The sequence below is a fragment of the Stomoxys calcitrans genome, chromosome 5 (assembly GCF_963082655.1).
Source record: "Stomoxys calcitrans chromosome 5, idStoCalc2.1, whole genome shotgun sequence".
In the NCBI taxonomy this organism is placed as follows: Eukaryota; Metazoa; Arthropoda; class Insecta; order Diptera; family Muscidae; genus Stomoxys; species Stomoxys calcitrans.
The window spans coordinates 709,290-729,141 of NC_081556.1; the positions used below are offsets into that span (position 1 = coordinate 709,290).

At 36.3% G+C, this 19,852-nt stretch overlaps 1 protein-coding gene across 2 annotated transcripts; it reads right to left on the reverse strand.

The window, feature by feature from the left end:
- Nucleotides 1-764: 764 nt before the first annotated feature.
- On the reverse strand, nucleotides 765-18,380 carry LOC106082336 (latrophilin Cirl). 2 transcript variants are annotated; one of them, XM_013244783.2, is made up of 14 exons: nucleotides 17,789-18,380; nucleotides 17,669-17,720; nucleotides 13,287-13,356; nucleotides 12,680-12,869; nucleotides 11,177-12,615; nucleotides 10,851-11,078; nucleotides 10,558-10,771; nucleotides 10,240-10,480; nucleotides 8,578-8,743; nucleotides 4,576-4,805; nucleotides 4,398-4,495; nucleotides 4,151-4,337; nucleotides 2,396-4,083; nucleotides 765-2,221 (listed from the first exon to the last, which is right to left on the reverse strand). In XM_013244783.2, exons 3-14 carry the CDS (start codon nucleotides 13,342-13,344, stop codon nucleotides 1,768-1,770), a joined length of 5,193 nt encoding a protein of 1,730 aa, XP_013100237.2. In that variant the 5' UTR covers nucleotides 13,345-13,356; nucleotides 17,669-17,720; nucleotides 17,789-18,380; the 3' UTR covers nucleotides 765-1,767. The 2 variants fall into 2 exon arrangements, with proteins under 2 accessions (XP_013100237.2, XP_059225443.1); XM_059369460.1 differs by having other exon boundaries at nucleotides 12,680-13,356.
- Between the last annotated feature and the right edge of the window lie 1,472 nt (nucleotides 18,381-19,852).

Below are 19,852 nucleotides of genomic sequence, written 5' to 3' on the forward strand. Positions count from 1 at the left end.
TAGCATACGCCTCATAATCGTAAGGTTGGCTGTTCAAATCCCAGTCAGGGAAAATCATTGCAAATAAAATCTTCGATTATTAAGCTTGAATTGGAAAAGAAATAAATTAGGAAGAAAAATAAAAATAAGCCTCATCACTCTAAAAGGTAAAAAAAACATTAGGCAAATAAAAATTTATTTTTATTAAAGACGTTGATAATCGAATTTTAAACTTTTTTTAGTCCCTATTTAGCCACTCATGGGTATATATCGCCAAGTGGCACGTTTTCTCCCGTATCGAGAGACTAATTAGAGTAAAAAATTATATCGCCTGAGATTGTTTTCAACTTCTTTGAGTGCGGATTTAGTGACTCGCACGATAGAAAATGTTTGCAAGGTTATTGCATGTTATCGATAACTTACCAATACAACTTGGCACTGATATTGTATCCAGACCTGCACTGGATAGGACTAAAATAAAACTCAGCAATTATTAAGCTTGTCAAAGTTGTTGTTTTTACGTTTTTCTTATATGCTGTTGACGACCATAGACGTTGTGGGTATTGGTAATTTTTTAATCTCAATTTTTGTATATTGCTCAGAATTTGAAATTTTACGACGTTTATGTTTATCATGATGGGTTTTTGTCAGGAAAAATATTACTGACGTTTCTTGACATTTGAGCAATTGCCAGATTTCGACAATCTCAAAATCTCTTTAAAAAGCAATATCTCCCCTTCAAGCATTGTTTGCATCATTTGAAAAAATCATAAAAACAAGCAATGTTCATTCAAATGTTCATCCATTACTATACACATTTAGGTTTATTATTAAATGAGTTATAAATTTACATAAAGTTTACATTGTTTCATATCGTTTGCATACGCATCGGTATGCATGTAATTTAAGGAGAGGTTCAATAAAATAAAGTCAATCTTTCGATTGAAACGAATATGAAAAAAAAAACAGAAAATTCAGAAATAAATCCAGGTTGTTAAAAAAAATCAATTAAAAAAAATACATACATAAAATGGGAGAGGGAGAGGTCTGTTCGAATTCATTAACAAAAAAAAAAAAAATAATATTAAGTAATCTTAGTCTAAAGCATTTACAGTTGTTAAACCTAAAATGGATTAAAGTTAATGTAACTTATAGGAGTAGAACCTATTCTCTATTATCCACGTAATCTGCATAGGGGAAAGCTTTTCTATTTGCATAAAAGATATACATACACATTGTATTGATGGTAATTAATGTAAAACAAAAGGACAAAACAAAAAAGAAAAGAAAAAAAACAAATATATAAACATTGGTATGCACGTAATTTTTCATATAAAAATATCTTCTAAGGTTAATCAACAAAATGGCGCATTTGTAGCAACTTTCTGAATCGACTTACACAGTTACGAGTTTTTTTTTTTGAGAGGGGAGGGAGGTGATGGATTTAGGGGTTAGTTGTTACAATGTTTGCTAAATATACTTTTCGGTCTTATATATCTAAGAATGTATATTTGTTAAATTACATTTAATGCGTGGTTTCTGCTTGGCCTACTACACATTAGAGAATTTGGAGGAAAAACGATGATTTGAGTGAGTGGGTGAGTAGTGATCATTTATCAGAAATGTCTATGGGTTCTGTTATGGGTAGGGAGTTTGTTGCATGATGATGTTGTCGGATTGATTTGGTATTTCTTAACTACTGTTGTTCAATAAATACACATCGTTAAACACATTCACGAGAATGTCTGCGAATAGAATGCATAAAGAGTTTGTGACGATTGCGACGATTTACTTTTCTAAAGGCTCCAAATAACATCGCACAGTATTATTTTCATCCAACATAGCTGAGATATTTCGACCGACTACTGGAGTATTCAAAGACGGTGGCGAAATTTGCTGCTGCTGGGGAGGAAGCTGTGACTGTGGTTGCTTGATTTTCTGCAAAGGATGCTGGTTGGCTGGCGGTAGAGGGGGCCCATGACTAAATAGCTCGTTAACAGCTAAGCGGCTGCCGGAGGCATTTGCAGTTTTCTTAAAGCTGCGTATGGACCCTCCGGCACCGCTACTTACCCCAAAAACCGTTATGGGCTGTTGATGTTGTGATGTTTGCTGCTGTAGCTGTGGCTGTTGGTGGTGAAGTGCTTGTGATTGTGAATAGGGTTGTACGGCTTCGTGATACTCATGGTAGCCGGGTGGTGGTGCTGTCCCTTCGTTCGCCTGGGCATTCTTGCGCAACTGACGCCTGTTGATAAAATGAATAGAAATATGTACATATGTATGTGTTGGTAGATGAAGTAGAAGTATTAGTAGGTAGGATTCGATATCTGGATGGCCTTTTATTATATTCTAAACAACATATTACTGTATTGCTGGATTCCTTAATATCTTAATATAGGATGCATTGCGCAATACTTACTGAAATCTTCTTTGGAAGTCAGCATCTTGCATTGCCATCAATCTTCGCATGCGCTCATCACTTTGCGCAGGTAAATGATCATCGCTGCAATCATCACGATCGTCGTCCTCCTCATCATCGTCATCATCATCACTGTACGGACTTTGGCTCTCTGCTGCATGACCCTCGAAATCATCGACATAATCATGGCTACTCCCTGCCACTCGACCACTGCATTGCGGGGGATAGCGATTTAACATCTTTTTCTGTTGCTGCTGTTGTTGTTGACGTTGGTATACAACTTGCATCGCACGTTCATCTTCGTAGTCATGTTGCTGAGGCAACATATCGTCTACATTATAATGTTGTACATCTGAGGTACGATTACTTAGAATCTCTTCGTATACAGGCCCATTATCACCAGCCAGTGATCCTTGATTGTAGTACGTTTCACTGGCGTTTGCACCTCCTCCACCACCAACACGATGTAAATCGAAATTATCTTGTTGGCTTAAATCACAGTTGGAATGCTTATTTCTATAGTAACGCGGTTGAGTTCCCATGGTCACCGGAGTAAGAGAAAATTCTCCAGCTGGACCGGGAATCCGACGGTTCATCTGCTGTAACAGATGGGCATGGGCTGCATGTTCCATCTGTTCATCATCGGATGATAGTTGATGATGCTGTTGCTGTTGAGAATGTGGTGGTCTACGCTGTTGCTGCTGCTGCCTTGGATAAAACGGGGGAGCCCCGGGATCAATGGCCTCCGCATAGTACGGATGTTGTTGTTGCAAAACTGGCCCTTGCTGCGGTTTCATCGTAGTCTTTTTATAAGAGGGATAGAATAATATTTGTTGCGACGTGGCGGTGTTACGTGAATGCAATGATCCACTTGGTGAATCTGAACCAGTGTTGCTTCCCCGCTTCTTTTTGCTATGACCTTGGTTATGCTTTTGCGTCCAATAGAAAAACTCATGAGTTTGTTGCTGGGGTGAGACCCCTGTACCATGGAAGTCTCTCGATTGGCCCTTCAATGCTTTTTGCTGCCAAGCATAGTAATCGGGTTGGTGGTAAAAAGCCTCTTGAGTTGGCTGGCCATTTATGCTGCCTCCAGCCAGCTGCTGTTGCTTATGTCCCTGCCCGAAAATTAAATGTGTCGAGCTAACCGAAGACGTTGGTGATGTATGTCCAGCACTTGGAGTATGCATACCGCCAGTCGATCTCAAGGTACCAGAAGCTCCCGGTATTCCCATAATAATATTCGAATTGCGTTCCATTCCACTGTGATTAGCCTGTATGGAAGGATCAGTTGGTTTCGATGGTGCATGTTGCACCACAAGATTACCTGGCATAACACCACTCTTTAAGGTTCCACCAGCCCCTGCGGTCGCCGATGACTGTCCCTGACGCCGAGGAATACCTTCATTTATCTCACAGTCACTGGTGCTCATTATCACGTCTTCCGATGCCGCTATATTTCCAATCTCTTCATTTTCGTTGGCGTCGCCAATAGTCAACTTCGACTTTTTCAATTGCGTTCCCATATTCGGCCCACCCAAAGAGTTTGCGTTATTGGTTAGAGTACCAGCAGAATTCATACCACATCCACTTCCCCCAACGATGCCAGAAGATATGGATGTTTTCGAACAACGCAAACATTTTGGCAGCCAAGAATTTTGCCGAACATATTTCCGATACTCTCGACGAATCTGCTTTCGGAAAATCAAAAATTACAAGCTGCACACAGAGTTACAAGTTTGGCGCTCCAGTTCTTACCTTTTCATTTTGTATGCAATGAAAAACAAAAATGTAGATACCCATCATTGTGTTGAAGCCAATGAATAGATAACCATACAATTGAGCCATTTCATCATCGATTTTCGATCGTCTCAAATAAAAATAAGCCGAAAGCCAAACGGAGCACAGCATTAATAAAAATATGAACGAGCAACGTATATCGAAACTAAAATCGAAGAAAATATTAACGCCCAAATTAAATGAATACACGAAAAAAACGCCATACCGAACATTAGCCAATCTTGTGTGTTCCTTATTCTTTAGTGTAGATCTAGCCTTTCGGCACATTATCACCCATGAGAGAAATGTGTAGCCCAAGGCAGCCTGCAAAACGGTTTCACAAATGTTAAATGAGTCAGATGGAGGCCTGAGATAGGAACAATGAGTTTCATGTCGATACTTACCATTGTGAACAACGTCACCGGAGTTACAAAGGTCACATAGAATAGCAAATTCGTGTCCATCAAGACGCAGTAGTCATTCTGAGTGTAAGTGCTAGGATTAATAGCCAAAGATATAGCCACTATGGTTAGCGATAGACCATATGACAGCAGATAGTAACAGTTAACCTTAGAGGTTTGGTCAACCTCCAGCAATATGTCATCGGTGGTCAAAGTGCTATATGATTGGAATGCTAAAAAGAGACATTTTGTTTTATTAAGCATTGAAAACAAAAAATACAAATACATATTGAACATTTTACACTATTCCTGTGTTGATTAAAACTCAAGCTCGAGGCCAAGGTAAAGCTGACTTTTTAATTCATTCAAGTCATTTTATTCTACTATTTTATCCAATATCCGAAAAACAGACAAGTAACATCCATTTTAGTATTTTACTATAATTTTCACATTATGCATAGCTATATTGCACTCAGGACTCACTAATAAAAGTTTAGGTCACATGCGAAAACATAAAGTGGATAGTTTCCATCAACATCATCATTCAGGATGTAAAAAGAGAACAAATTGACATTCCCAATGCCAAGTACTGCCAAAAATTAAAAAAAAAATGTCGGCTGATCGCTCGATGGTTTAACCTTGAGCTGAGTATTCTGTACAGCTTTTCAAGCTCCATGTAAAAAAAAGTCGGGGAAAATAGGCTTCAAATAAGCGGAAAAGTAGTACACTGCTTATTGTGAGGAAAATAACAAAAATAATCAAAGTGGCAACACTTGAAACCATTACTGGAATAATTTTTATAAGCTCCACCATAGGATGGGGGCATACTAATTTCGTCATTCTGTTTGTAGCTCCTCGAAATATGCGTAAAGTATATATATTCTTGATTGTCATGACATTTTAAGTCGATCCGACTGTCTTGTCTGTCCATCTGTCTGCCGAAAGCACGCTAACTTTTGAGGAGTAAAGTTAGCCGCTTGAAATTTTGCACAAATACTTCGTATTAGTGTAGATCGGTTGGGATTGTAAATGGGCTATATCGGTCCATGTTTTGATATAGCTGCCATATAAACCGATCTTGGATCTTGACTTCTTGCACCACTAGAGAGCACAATTCTTTTCCGATTTGGGTGAAATTTTGCATGAGGCATTTTCTTATGACTTCCAAAACCTGTTCCGAGTATGGTTGAAATCGGTCCATAACCTGATATAGCTGTCATATAAACCTATCTGGGGTCTTGACTTCTTTAGCCGCTAGAGAGTGCAATTCCTATAAGATTAGGCTTAAATACACGACGTGTCTTCCAAAAACGGTGCTAGGTATGCTTTAAATCGGTCCATAACCTGATATATTAGCTACCATATAAACCGATCTTGAATCTTGACTTCTTGAGCCACTAGAGGGCGCAATTATTATCCGATTTGGCTGAAATTGTACAACGGCTTTTCCTAACACGAAGTGTTACCAATTGAAACAACCACATTTGTGAAGTTCTTTGCACGTTTTCTCTTTAAAGATTGAATACAAACAAGTAAAAAGACGTTAAGTTCGGTCGGGAAGAACGTTGGATACCCACTACCTCGGGGATATATGTAAACCACATTTCGGCAAAATTCGGTGAAAAATGCATATCTTATGTCTTCTTCTTCTTCTGGGAAATTGAAGAAGAATGTCCAAGGGCCTAACACAACGCTCTTTACCAAATTTCGGCGACATCGGACAATAAATGCGCCTTTTATGGGCCCAAAATCGGGAGATCGGTCTAAATGGCAGCTATATTCAAATCTGAACCGATCCGAGCCATACTGCAGAAGTATGTCGAGGGGCTTAAGTTAACTCACTGTCCCAAATTTCAGCAAAATCGGATGATAAATGTGGCTTTTATGGGCATAAGACCCTAAATCGGCGGGTCGATCTATATGGGGGCTACATTAAGATATATAGTCCGATATAGCCCATCTTCGAACTTAATGCTTATAAAAAAAAAAAAGAATCTGTGCAAAGTTTCAGCTCAATATCTCTATTTTTAGAGACTGTAGCGTGATTTCAACAGACAGTCGGACATGCCTAGATCGTCTTAGATTTTTACGCTGATGAAGAATATATATACTTTATAGGGTCGAAAATGGATATTTCGATGTGTTGCAAATGGAATGACAAAATGAATATACCGCCATCCTTCGGTGGTGGGTATAAAAAGGATAAAGAGAGGGCAAACAATAAATACTATGAATATTTTTATACACATATTTCGATAAGAATTTCTCCCTGTAGGTACTCAAGAAGTCAAATCGAGATATACAGCCCAATTCTGCAAGCTCTCTGGAAATAAACTCCCAGGGAATTTATTTGTCCCTCGAATAACATCCGCCTATTCTGATTGAATGGGGAGGGGAAAAAATTTGGGAGAGGGCATTTCGAATTTTCGAAAACAGCTGTTTTGCTTCAGCTGATTTTTTTGGCATTTTTGATTAAAATTTGGCATTTTAAATAAAGTGTAATGTTGCAAATTTGCTCACGAACATAAGAGAACAGGGCGAAGACTTCTTGCATATCAATGAGTGCAAAAGGCCTGCGCAAGACCATTCATTTTGCTTTCAAGGCACTCGAACAATCATAGAGTATTTCTTCGTATACTTTTCGTTTAAAAATGCAACATTGTATGAGATAATTAAGAAGTGAGTAAAACAGATAACAAGACACCAAGACAACGAAATGAGGGAAAGCAAAAAAAGAGCCCTTCAGCAAAAAGAAAGTTTGACTCAGATTTCAGCGAGTTCACGTTGTACAATGCATGTATTCGGGTACATTTTGCTTCAGTAAAGTCAAAGGCAACGTGGTTGATTTGGCAAAAGCATGAGTAGACACACACAAACACACGCGTATTTTTTTCTGTTGTATGAGAAAACAAACAGTTTGCAAATGACTTGCCCACGCATGGTCATAAAATAAGTCATTGTGCAAATTTCAGCCAGATTACTCTTATGGTTCTAGCTCTCTATTGACTTATTCTGATTTTATACATATGATCAAAACAAATAACTGTAGACTAGGTTTTCACACCTTAGACGAAGATCCTATTTGTTATACGCTCCACTATAGGATGGGGGGTATACTAATTTCTTCATTCATTTTTTATTTATTTTTTTTATTTTATTTCTGAGTTTTATAATTTTAAAGCCCTTAAGAGCCCATTCAATAACACGCTAACTTTCGAAGGAGTAAAGATAGGCACTTGAAATAATACTTCCTATTAGTGTAGGTCGTTTGAGATTGTGAATGGCCCAAATCGGTCTGTTTTGATACAGCGGCCATATATACCGATCTCCCGATATAATTTATTGAGCTTCTAAAGGGCGAAATTCCTATCCGATTTGGCTGAAACTTTGCAGGATGCGTTTTGTTGTGACTAGAAAGCGCAATTACCATTCGATGACTTCCAACAACTGTGCCAAGTATGGTCTAAATCAGTCCATAACCTGATATAGCTGCCATAGAAACCTATCCCTCGATTTTAATTCTTGAGCTTCAACATAGCGCAGCAATTTTTATCCAATTTGGCTGAAGTTGTGGGCGTAGCGTTTTGTTTTGAATTTCAATAACTGTGGTTGAATCGGTTCATTGTCACATATACAGGATCGGTCACTTGTTCTTATTCGATTATTCTAGGTTGTGTCTTTTCTATTAAATTATGTCAAGTTTTACATCATTTCATACTGTTGCCATAATTCGAAAAAATAACGATCAAATAACAAAAAGCTGCTCTGGTATGTGTGTATATAGACGAAAAGTTGGTTCTATGAGGGAAATTCTTTTGATACCAATCTACAGTCCTTTTAATTAAGGTGTGTCAATAATCGAGGTGTTGCGCATGACGAGAGTAGCGCTAATCGAGAACGATGTACATTTAAAATTTTCAATTAATTTCTATACAAATTGTGGCTATTGTATTGTACAACGCGGTGTATATAAGTCTAAAATTCTTCTTAAGTGTTATCACTTACCTTCAAAACAAAACCATGCAATGGCAGTTAATATGGCACAATGTAAAAATACAGTAATAAATCCACAAAATTTACTCGTTTCCGTTTGTTCAATACCAATTAGAAAGAGAATTTCGACAAATAGTAAGCATATATAAATGCTGCGATAAATAGATGTTCGTGCAGACTGCAAAGATAGAATAATAAAAAAAAGAGAAGGATATAGAGATTTGCCAATATAATTTAGAGAATAAATGAAAGAATTTTGAATAAAAGCACCGAAAATAATACAAGGAAATCGAATCGATAAAATAGTTTTTCAAAATGCTTTTAACACATTGTGACTCGTTTTTCATTTAGAGCATGTAGTGATAAAACAAATTTGGTGGTGGTGGTTTGAACAACAGAAAACAGTATGTTTATAAATCAAAAAAACACATTGAAGGTACTCTTAAATAGTTACAAACATATCAATTACTTTCTTTATTATGACGAGAAAACTAAAAAAAAAAAAAACATATAAAAATACAAACAAAAAAGAAAATGATGTATATTATTCAAAACTAAAATTGCTTAAATGATTTCTTAAGTTGCTTTTAAATAATTGATTGGCTGGAAAATAAATTACAAATAAACACTACTGATCTTAGCCCTAACGATAATAGACTTGGAGTTGGAGAGAGCGGGACACATTAAACTAAAATTAAAAACTGGCATATCTAAGATAGGTGTCATTGTGGGTAGTCGTAGTCGTAGTCATAGTCGTTGTCGTCTTGTAGCTACAATACAAAAAAAGTAAAGTTAAGTAAATAAAAATATATACAATGCATATGAATTGAGAACATTTTGCGTTTCGGTCCAAATCTGCTATGAAAATATGTTGCGTAAAATAATAAACTATTATTGCTACTACTAACAAAGACAGCTACTTAAAATGTATATCACAAATTAATAAATAAATTGTATAAATAAAATTATAATCTAAAAAATAAAGAGAGGTGTATTTTTGAGATATCACCACCACCACCACTTATACTGTAAATCATCCATATTTCCTTGCATTATTATATTATTTGGATCGGAATTATTAATACGATTGCTATTTAAATTGTTGTTATTGTGATTGCTACGATTAACATTTAGGTTATTGCTTGTCTGCGCTGCAGCAGCATTGGTATTCACGTTAACGTGGGTTAAAGCGGCTGCTATGCTGGCAGCCGCATTTGTCATTGAGGTTTCCATTTGTTGCTGAGCAGAAGTGTGATTTTGGTTAAGGTTATGTCCGTGATTATGATGGGGGTGATTATGAGAGGCTTGAAGATTTAAATTCAAATTAAGATTGTTCATTTGTAAATTGCGCTGGTTGGCCACTACAACCGCCGCAACAACTTGCTGCTGTTGCTGCAAATTGTAGTTATTCGCATTCAAGTTGTTGCGATTCGAGTTGCGTATAGAGTTATGGTGTATAAAGTTATTCGCAGTAACATTGGTTGGGGCAATGAACTGCTGCGGTACGTTTTGTATATTATTTGTGGGTTGTGCAACCTGAGGTGGATTTGTGATTTGAATGGATTCATGCGTCTGATCTATAATGTTGTTTTGTCTACTCCTGCTGCTGCCCCCACCACGGCGAGAGTGATTTAACTGATGTTGTCCCGTTCGACGAGAGCTTGATGATCTTACCTTAATGAATACCCCATTGAATATCTTTAGTGTCAATAACGCTATCACTATGAATATCAAGCAGATTGATATGCTGACATAAATCAGGATGCGCATGTTCCCATCGAACATGGTGAACAGGGAATGCGTATGATCATCCATTACATCCATCAGTATGGCAAAGTTTGTCAAATGGTTACACATGCATATGCTATGTGTACGGTTTGTCGATTCCAAAACACAGCCGTTTGCAGACCACGCACTAAAAATGAATTAAACATATGATAATAAACAATATACTCCAAAGTTACCGCTCTATTGGTGCTAACTACTACTTACTGGTCTATGTAATTCCAAAAGACACATGTGGGATTAGTGACATTTTCAGTTTTTAAATGTCGCAGAACTAATTTGATAGGTTGCGATAGTTGTATGTGGCGTCCCTTGCCCAAACTGGCAGATATAACTTTGCTATTTAGGATACGAATACGTTGTGGCAGGGGTGCATTGGATGCATCAACAGAATCATTTCCTAAAATCGCGGTGCTGCGTACTGATTTATAGAAGAAGAGGAAAAAGAAATATGTCAAGGATTACAAAAAAACACATTCTTATAAAATTAGTAAACATACTATAACTTCTGGCCGATTTTATATCGAAATGGTCGTAAGAAGGCTTTAAAATTGATTCCAAACGATCAAAAGCAGCAAATACGACTCGAACAAGACCGCTGTCGCTGTTTTCAATTAGCGCTGCTTTAGGCAACTCAATCCGATCGTCACTGATTTGCCACTGACCATTGTCAGGGAAAACTTCATTCGATTGCATATTTTTGGTTTCCAAAACTCGCACAGAGAGCACTAAAAGACAAAGAAGGAAATTGGTGCAATGTTAATTATTTGTAATTGTGAGCAAACTTCTTAGGCCATTAAAAATAATAGCGTTTACATTTACTTACATATATTCTTAACTTTTTGTACAACATTCCTTTCCCTTATTATGGTATCGGCCAAAAGAAATGCATTTTCTTCCAAACCAGTTAACAAAGATGTAGCCACCCTCATTTGATCCTCTTGATTCAGGTCTAACCACGACGACAACTGCGACTCATCCAAAAGATTTGATCCAGTTTTGACAACACCTTGCAAAAGTTCCAAAATCATGGCCTCTCTCAAACGCTGATCCGGAAAAGTCTCTTTGTCGTGGAACATCTTTTCCGACATGGTCTGTATGATCTTGGTGGTTACCAACATATCTCCGCCGTAGAGTGTTTTACTGCTGGTGACCTCAGACAAATCGTTGGCTATTGAAATCAGTGAAGAGTCACGTTGGCTAACACGAACCTCCAGGTTGCTCAACCAAAGACTGCGGCATTGAGTTAAATCAGGCGTTAATGGATGCCAAGTAGGTTCAAAGCTCCTTAGCCGAAGGTTTATACAGGTCGTTCCATTGCACAGGGGAGTTTGAGTAGAGGACTGTAGCTCTTCCTCTTCGTCCAAGGTGATTCTCTTCATCAATACGCACCGCCATTTCGCTATGCCAGTAGCCCCTCCTGGGCAAGGTTGAACATTGACATCACCCACGCGAGTTACATTCCAAAAAAGATTTCTAGCGTTCGTTGGACCACAAAACATATTGGCTTCGTCTTCACCGACTAGTCCACTATTCATGTTGATATTGTTAATGGATTTTATAATACCTGTACCTAGGGTGGCATTTACATTTCCTAGTGTTGATGCGGTTGTCGTACCGGACGGTAAAGGGTTTGGCAATTGTTGTTGTCTGGTGGTAGTTTTCGTCGTTAGTAATGTGCCATCGTCGCTGCCAGTTCCCCCAACTCCCGTAAGGATTCTAGTGTTAGGAGGTGTGGTTGTGTTGCTGGAACCATTTGCTGGTGCCTTGCTGGGTTTTGTTTCTTGGCTAGCCTTATGAGCATGTTCTCGAGGTAAGACATCCTTTTGTTGTTCGTTTGCAGAACCACCGTGATGATTGCCATTCGAGTGACCATGATGATGATGTAATGGAGGCGGACCGTCATGTCTTGTGGGTGTTTTCATCGAGCTGTTGGCTTTGAGTCTTCCTCCTGGCAGCGTGGTGTGTATTGTTGGTGGCCCCGGAGACGATGGTATAGGTGGAACACGTGGTGGAAGTGGTTGGGCCGGTTGCACAGGGGGTGTTAATATGGCAGGATTTATAATAGACGAACTACCATTGGGTAATAGGGGTGGCGCATTTGACAATACCCACGGTGGTGGACTTGGACGATTTGTTGTGGTCGAAGTTTGTGATGCCGATATACACTGATAATGCGCTTCTAAGTATTTATGCGTACCCGGACAGGGATCGCCAAACATGCTCGTTGTAGCCAAAACACCACAACTCTGTTTGTGAGCACATCTGCGAAAGAAGAACCATTACCAAATATAACAATTCTATACGCTGGTCCAGTTAAGAAAATTACCTCGAATTCAACACCGTTAAGCTTTTGGGGAACATACAGTTAACACTCCATTCCATATTCCCATGATCGTTGCATATCGTTATTGAAAATCGCCCATAATTCGCCCGTATCAGATTTATCAGATCACCTGTTTCGCATTCAATTGTTAATTTCTTACCTTCACAAGCATATGCAGTCTGATACTTTGGTGCTAAAAGTTTTGAAAAGCAAAAACTATTAGGCAAAGGACTAAGATATGTGAAAGATACGTCTAACATTATATCAATATACATAAATTAAACAAAAAATTTGCATTAGTTGTCGACGATGTTTGTAGTTGGTTTGTTGGTTGTTGGTTGGATTGGTTTTTATGAGTACCTGAAACGAAACTATTTTTATGGTTCACATGGCTTGCAACCACCATGCTGAACGCAATATATATGTACATATATGTGAATGGAATACAATATAACATAAGGATAATGATACATTGATTTTTTGATTTCAATATACTTATGGCGTGACATTTATAGAGCAATATGGAATGGAGATTATCAATTGGGACATTAGTAATCTTAGCCATCTTTCTATGAAATGGTGTTTTGGTTTTAGTCATTATCTTATGTACCGGGTCCGTGCTGATGACGTCTTCCTTGGAAATGCCGTTCATTGTTAGTTACGTTCATCCACTTCACAATCTGAAAAGAGTTTCTGTAATTAATGCTCTAAATTTTGTAAAGTGCAACACCTATCAGGCTATATTTGTACATAAAAACAAAGCAAATGTGTAGCATAATATTTATGATTTCTTTTACCCTACTTTATTTATTTCATTTATTTCTTTTGATCAACCTGTGGCCTACTGGGCAATGAGTCGATGGAATCAAAAGTGGAAAAATTAAGAATAAACAAAACTCTTTATAACCATTGAAATAAAAACATAATCGGATCTTCGAATAATGGCAGGTATTTTAAATTCAAATATTTTATGAGATTTAAAAACTGCCAGCGATAGATGTTAGCATATCCGCCTATGACGCCGAACGCCTGGGTTCAAATCGTGGAGTGAACAACGGAAAATTTTTCAGCTGTTGTTATCTCCTTACTAATGCTGGCAACATTTGTGAGGTATGCTGCCATGTTCAATTTTCTCTACTAAGTAGTGTCGTTATACGGCAAGCCGTTCGGACCAGTTCCTTTATTTTCATGGCAAATTTAGTATTTAGTAGTCTCTCGTTTGCTTCACATTGGTACATACGTACACCTACACATTCCATTTTTGTATGAAATCGGGTCTAGTTAGAGTTGGACGTTGCTGGAATTATTTGCCCTTACTCCTCGTATTTTTTCTCAGTGTAATAAGTTATTGCGGCTAAAATAGCTAGAACTTTTAAAATGTCAAGTACCTGTCCCTTAGTCACAATTGACATCTGAATATGCGTTTAAGTAGATTAGACTGGTTCTTTTTTGCCTGATGATATTACAAATTATCACTTAGTATTATCATTGACCTAATGATTTCTTATAGTTATTATACTCTAAGTATGTTAATAGATGCACATACTCATTTTTGGGCTTGGGAGCCAATTTTGCTTCTTATAAATTTATTTTATTATTAAAAGAGAAACAAATAAAAATTGTAAAATTTTATGATTTTCGCCCTAATAGGCAAAAACATGAAAAATGAAAAGTTCGGCAGAGCCCGGCCAGCATTCAACCCTGGGCACACGGAGCAACAGCGAGAACCATTGTCGTTGTCTTAGCGTTCGAAGCCGTCAATACAACTTCCAACAGATGCACAAAATCATGTGTAGTACGAAAGAAGTGTAATTTGTCACAGAAAAAATGTCTGTCATTACACAAAAATAAATGCATTGGGAAAAGTACAGCTAATAGTCAGAGTTGTCGAGTGTGGTTAATGTGGTAATTGTATCATAGATGCGTTTTCGTTATTAATGCGATTCAAATGCAACATACCAACGCACGGCCCTTGAAGCCATCACACCTCATATAGTTGAAAAGTCTTCTTACCAAAGACGAAACGCGTCCCCTTGTGGTTGGGGTGTGTTGTTATCTTTGGCTTTCCTTTTCCATTTGCATCTCCGATCATTGAGCTCGTCTCGAAGAGAAACAAACAAAAATTGTAAAATTTAATGATCTTCGCCCTAACAGGCAAAAACTTGATAAATTTCTTGTGTTGTTTTTTTATCAAGATTTAATTTTTTGCCTTTTTTATATTGTGCTTAAGCCTAATACTAAGTTCATTCGTACGAAAATTGTCTATTAATTGATTCTATTGGACGGCCCGGGTCATTATTCTTATTTTTTAGTTGGAGGCAAACAAAAATGACTTTCAAAATTTCGACAGATCTAGAAGTCATTCTTGATCCACCCTAATTACTTTTGAGTATTCCTCAGTGATATATTCTGGTTAAAAAAAAAATGGAAAGTTCAGACACCAGAATCCCATAGTGGTTGGGGTGTGTTGCTATCTTTGGCTTTCCTTTTCCATTTGCATCTCCGATCATTGAGATCTTCTCGAAGAGAAACAAAGAAAAATTGTAAAATTTAATGATCTTCGCCCTAACAGGCAACAACAACTTGATAAATTTCTTGTTTTAAGTTTTTTTTATCAAGATTTAATTTTTTGCCTTTTTTATATTGTGCTTAAGCCTAATACTAAGTTCATTCGTACGAAAATTGTCTATTAATTGGTTCTATTGGACGACCCGGGTCATTACTCTTATTTTTTAGTTGGAGGCAAACAAAAATAACTTTCAAAATTTCGACAGATCTAGAAAAGTCATTCTTGATCCACCCTAATTCCTTTTGAGTATTCCTCAGTGATATATTCTGATTAAAAAAAAAAATGGAAAGTTCAGACGCTCATAAAAAACCAGAATCTGCATATTTTGATTTAGAATTAACACAGAGGTGCGTGGGTTTTATCAAAATGATCATTTCGTTTCATATTATTAACCATTCTATGTAATAAGAAGCCTAAAAGGCATATAAAAATATTACATTGATAATCTAAAATAAAAAAAATAATATTAAGTAAACTATAGCCAATATGTGGCTCCCCAGCCACAAAATTTCAAGAAAAAGACAGCAAGTTAAAGACTCCGAAAACTTGAGAGTTACAATTTTGGTCCCAGTTCACAAAAAGTCAAGATATAGATCACCAGGTCAGGAGTATAGTCAGATAGAAAAGCAATGCAAGAGGAAACAAATATTTAATTTAATTTAACCATCGGAGGCAAACAACTTAAGTAATTTTAGTCGCAAAATGTTGTTAGAATAAGGAAAAAATGCGTGCTATTCTCACCAAGTACGATCTTGTCATTATATTGCTCCTTATTCTAGGAATATTCTACAAAAATGTTTGGCTGAAAATTTTACTAAAGGTCTCTGAATACACCAAACGCCAAATATTTAGTAAAAAAAAGTTTTGGGTTAAAGTTGTACCTTTAAGTAAACACCATCTATAGGTTAGGTTCAAGACGTCAAATCACGAAACCTATATATATATATTAGCAAGGCCATTTTGCCATTCAATTTGAAACACATCAATTTATACATTTTCAACGTTAAAAATGATATAGTGCTTTCGTATCGTTCCAACCATGTCCGTCCGTCTGTTTGCTCCATAGTCACCTTTATACCCGACTTAAAAGTTTGAGCCTAGAAATAGGCTTTACTACCAAATTGCGCCGTCACAGTGAGTTGCATTTACCCCTCAACATCTTTGTATGAGCCTGCCAGATAGGCCTATATTCCGATAAAAGACTCAAAGCTGCATTTCCTAATCAGAATTTACAATTTGAAAGAGATCCCTTAAAACTCGTACCACTTACAGTCAATATTAGAACTTACGACCTTTATACAGAATGTTAAAACAATGAGAACCCTTGATCCCTGGACATCCATGATTTTGTTCTGAACTCTTAACGAATACGCCGAAACGACAAGAAGTGAATTTATTTTGAGTTATCCCCTGCGATTTTTTCAGTAATTAACCTAGTATTAATATGTTGGAAAAACCTACTAAAAATTGGGGTCAGCCTACCAACCTACCAAGAGAATGCGATTTTTCAGTAATTAACCTGGTATTAATATGTTGAAAAACCTACCAAAAATTGGGGTCAGCCTAACAACCTACCAAGAGAATAAAAATCTATCAATTTTGGTAGTAAAACTACCGAAAACGGCAGCACTGCTACCTATATATATCAGCTACTACTAAATACTTTACATTTCCCATGAACATTCCATTAAGGAACAGGGAATACTTCTCTCATATCAACGAGTGCAGTCCGATTAAGTTTAAGCTCACTGATATCAGCTATATCAGATTAAATTCCGATTTGGACCATACTTTTCATACCTTTTTTAAGTCATGGCAGAACTCATTGAGCTCAAGATATATAACCGAGAGATTGGAAGCTATATAAGATTATAATATATATTGGGTTGCCCAAAAAGTAATTGCGTATTTTTTAAAAGAAAGTAAATGCATTTTTAATAAAACTTAGAATGAACTTTAATCATATATACTTTTTCTCTAAAGCAAGCTAAAAGTAACAGCTGATAACTTGCAGAAGAAAGAATGCAATTACAGAGTCACAAGCTGTGAAAAAATTTGTCAACGCCGACTATATGAAAAATCCGCAATTACTTTTTGGGCAACCCAATATATATATATATATATATATATATATATAAGGCTATATAAAGCTGCCAAACGATATACGAACTTTTTACTTTCGAGTTCAAGTTATTATTACATATTGATTGTTGCAATGCTATTGCGTAATAACATACTACATACATTTTTTAAATTTTTATCACAAATGCCACCAACTTTCAAAGTCAGTCGCTTTGCGTTATAGGCTACCTACCAACCAAGATGACCTCAAAATTATAAATTCGGAACGTTTAAAGTTAGTACAATTCCCATACTTCCACAAAAATTTTAATCTTTTTGTCTACATGTCTATTATTACTTACCCTAAATGTTGACAGCCGATTACATCCTTCCAGTTGTGGCTCCTAGTTATGACTGCAAGAAAATTAAAATAACATGTATATTACTATATGTTAATCAAAGGGACATTAGGTAAAACATACCTTTGGCCTTATCGAATTCCAGCCTTTGCTTGCATTATCTCGCAACAAAGGAATTTATGTTAAGTGCCACATCTGTTTTAATACCCATGCACATAGACGCAAGTGTACACATCTCGCATACTAGTAGATACGCACACATACACGCGCCTCACACACATTCAGTTAGGTCAACAACAGATACATAAAATACGGGTTTCAAATAAAAAAGGTCACAATGACTTCATCATATCTGCCAACTCGAGAAATTCTTTATCTTTTTTATCGGTCATAATGATGAGGCAGATGCTTAATTTTTTTAAATATCATCCAAATTCTTCTATTAACCTATCCAGCTTTGCAGTTTTAAATTTAAGCGGATTAAATTTCAGAGAGAATAGCTCTACAATCTGCATATCAATGTTAATCCTTGTCATGTGTACAATAGTTAAAATTCTGCTAACACTCTGGCATATTAGATTATCCATCTTGTTTGCTTATGGAAATAATAAACTTTTAAATATTTTAAGATTTTTTTGATATGATTTGATGGCAAGAAATCAGAAAACTCAGAGTCCTGCTTGCGTTGACTGAAACGAATGAAAATTGTATCTACACTAAATGTTGGGAAACTATGAACAGCGTTGCCCCATATTCGTTGCATTAAATAGTATATAATTTCCTAAATTGAAACTGACGGCGTTTTATGGACATTTTACACGTTACATCAAGATGAATGAGCATTATAAACGATTGGTGTAAATAAATGCATTTACGACACCTGTAAACATGACCGTCAGAAATTAAATCAATCGATTGGTGCGAATCAATGGTATCGGTGTGGGTCTTGTTGTCTTCCTTAAGCAGAGTTTACATGGCACATCATTATCGTACTCATCGTGTGTACGTGTTGATTATAGCTTTTGCCTAAAACGGTACATCGATTTTTTTTCTTTGATTTTATTTAATTTTTCATACTTTACTTCTTATTTCTTAACCTTATGTGTCACAGAACGTGTTTTTCAATATCTGTCAATTTATGATTACACAATTCTTTGTAAACGGTAATCGATTGACGTCATTCATCAAAATCAAATCAAAAAAATCAAGTAAATAGATAGATAGTGATAGATAAATAGTGTACTTCACAAGAAAAAATTGTACTCAGTAGTTTGCGGTACACTACCTGGTAATTATGTCATGGCTGGTACTATGTTCGTTTTTCACCATCGAAAATTCTTTTTTTCGCAATTACTTTTTTTAAAACATACGAAAATAACAATAATAAAATAAAATTTTTATTAAAATTTTACCATAAGTGTTGAGAGAATGTCCTACTGACTGAAATTTGTTCCATGTGTTTTGCTTTTATGTCATGTATTGGGTTGCCCAAAAAGTAATTGCGGATTTTTTAAAAGAAAGTAAATGCATTTTTATTAAAACTTAGAATGAACTTTAATCAAATATACTTTTTTTGCACTTTTTTTCCAAAGCAAGCTAGCTAAAAGTAACTATTGGGCAACCCAATAGTTTTCTTGTTCATTAAATTGCTGTACATTTATATAGTGCTGGAAAAAATTTCACTTATCATTGGATTGATATGCATTTTTTATTTTTAAAACATTAAAAAGCTGACTAAGAGCTTAAAAGTAAACATTAGCAATGCAAATAAGAGCGAAAAACGCTTTGAAACTTTTTTTCTCGCTCTCAATCGGCTTTGTTCTCTGCTTTGCGTTCACTATGTTATGCACAAGTTTATTTGTATTGACTTGTATGTAACCAATTTTCCCGCACGCACAATCTTTATCGCATTGACAATATCGTCTCGGCTTTCAGCGTTTTTAAATAATATATTAAAAGAATTGTAATTAATTTTGCCCTTATAATGTTTGTACTCATGGCTAAATTAATTAATTAAGCAATGGTTTGTAATAAAAAAAATCCTTAAATAGTTCTTTCAGTGGTTTGACAAGGTTACCACATTTGGTTTTGTTTTTGGGTTTCATGGCCAAAATGTTGCCATTTACATATAAAAATTAATATGGCACCAACCAATTTATCAGCTGCTTAAGTACATGCTTACACACA

Coding starts and splice junctions, on each gene's coding strand:
- LOC106082336 (XM_059369460.1), bottom strand. CDS start 12,951: ATGTATATTGATATAATGTTAGACGTATCTTTCACATATCTTAGTCCT. Junction 10,481..10,557: donor TTTTGGAATTACATAGACCA/GTAAGTAGTAGT, acceptor ATTCATTTTTAG/TGCGTGGTCTGCAAACGGCT. Junction 2,222..2,395: donor GACTTCCAAAGAAGATTTCA/GTAAGTATTGCG, acceptor TTTTATCAACAG/GCGTCAGTTGCGCAAGAATG.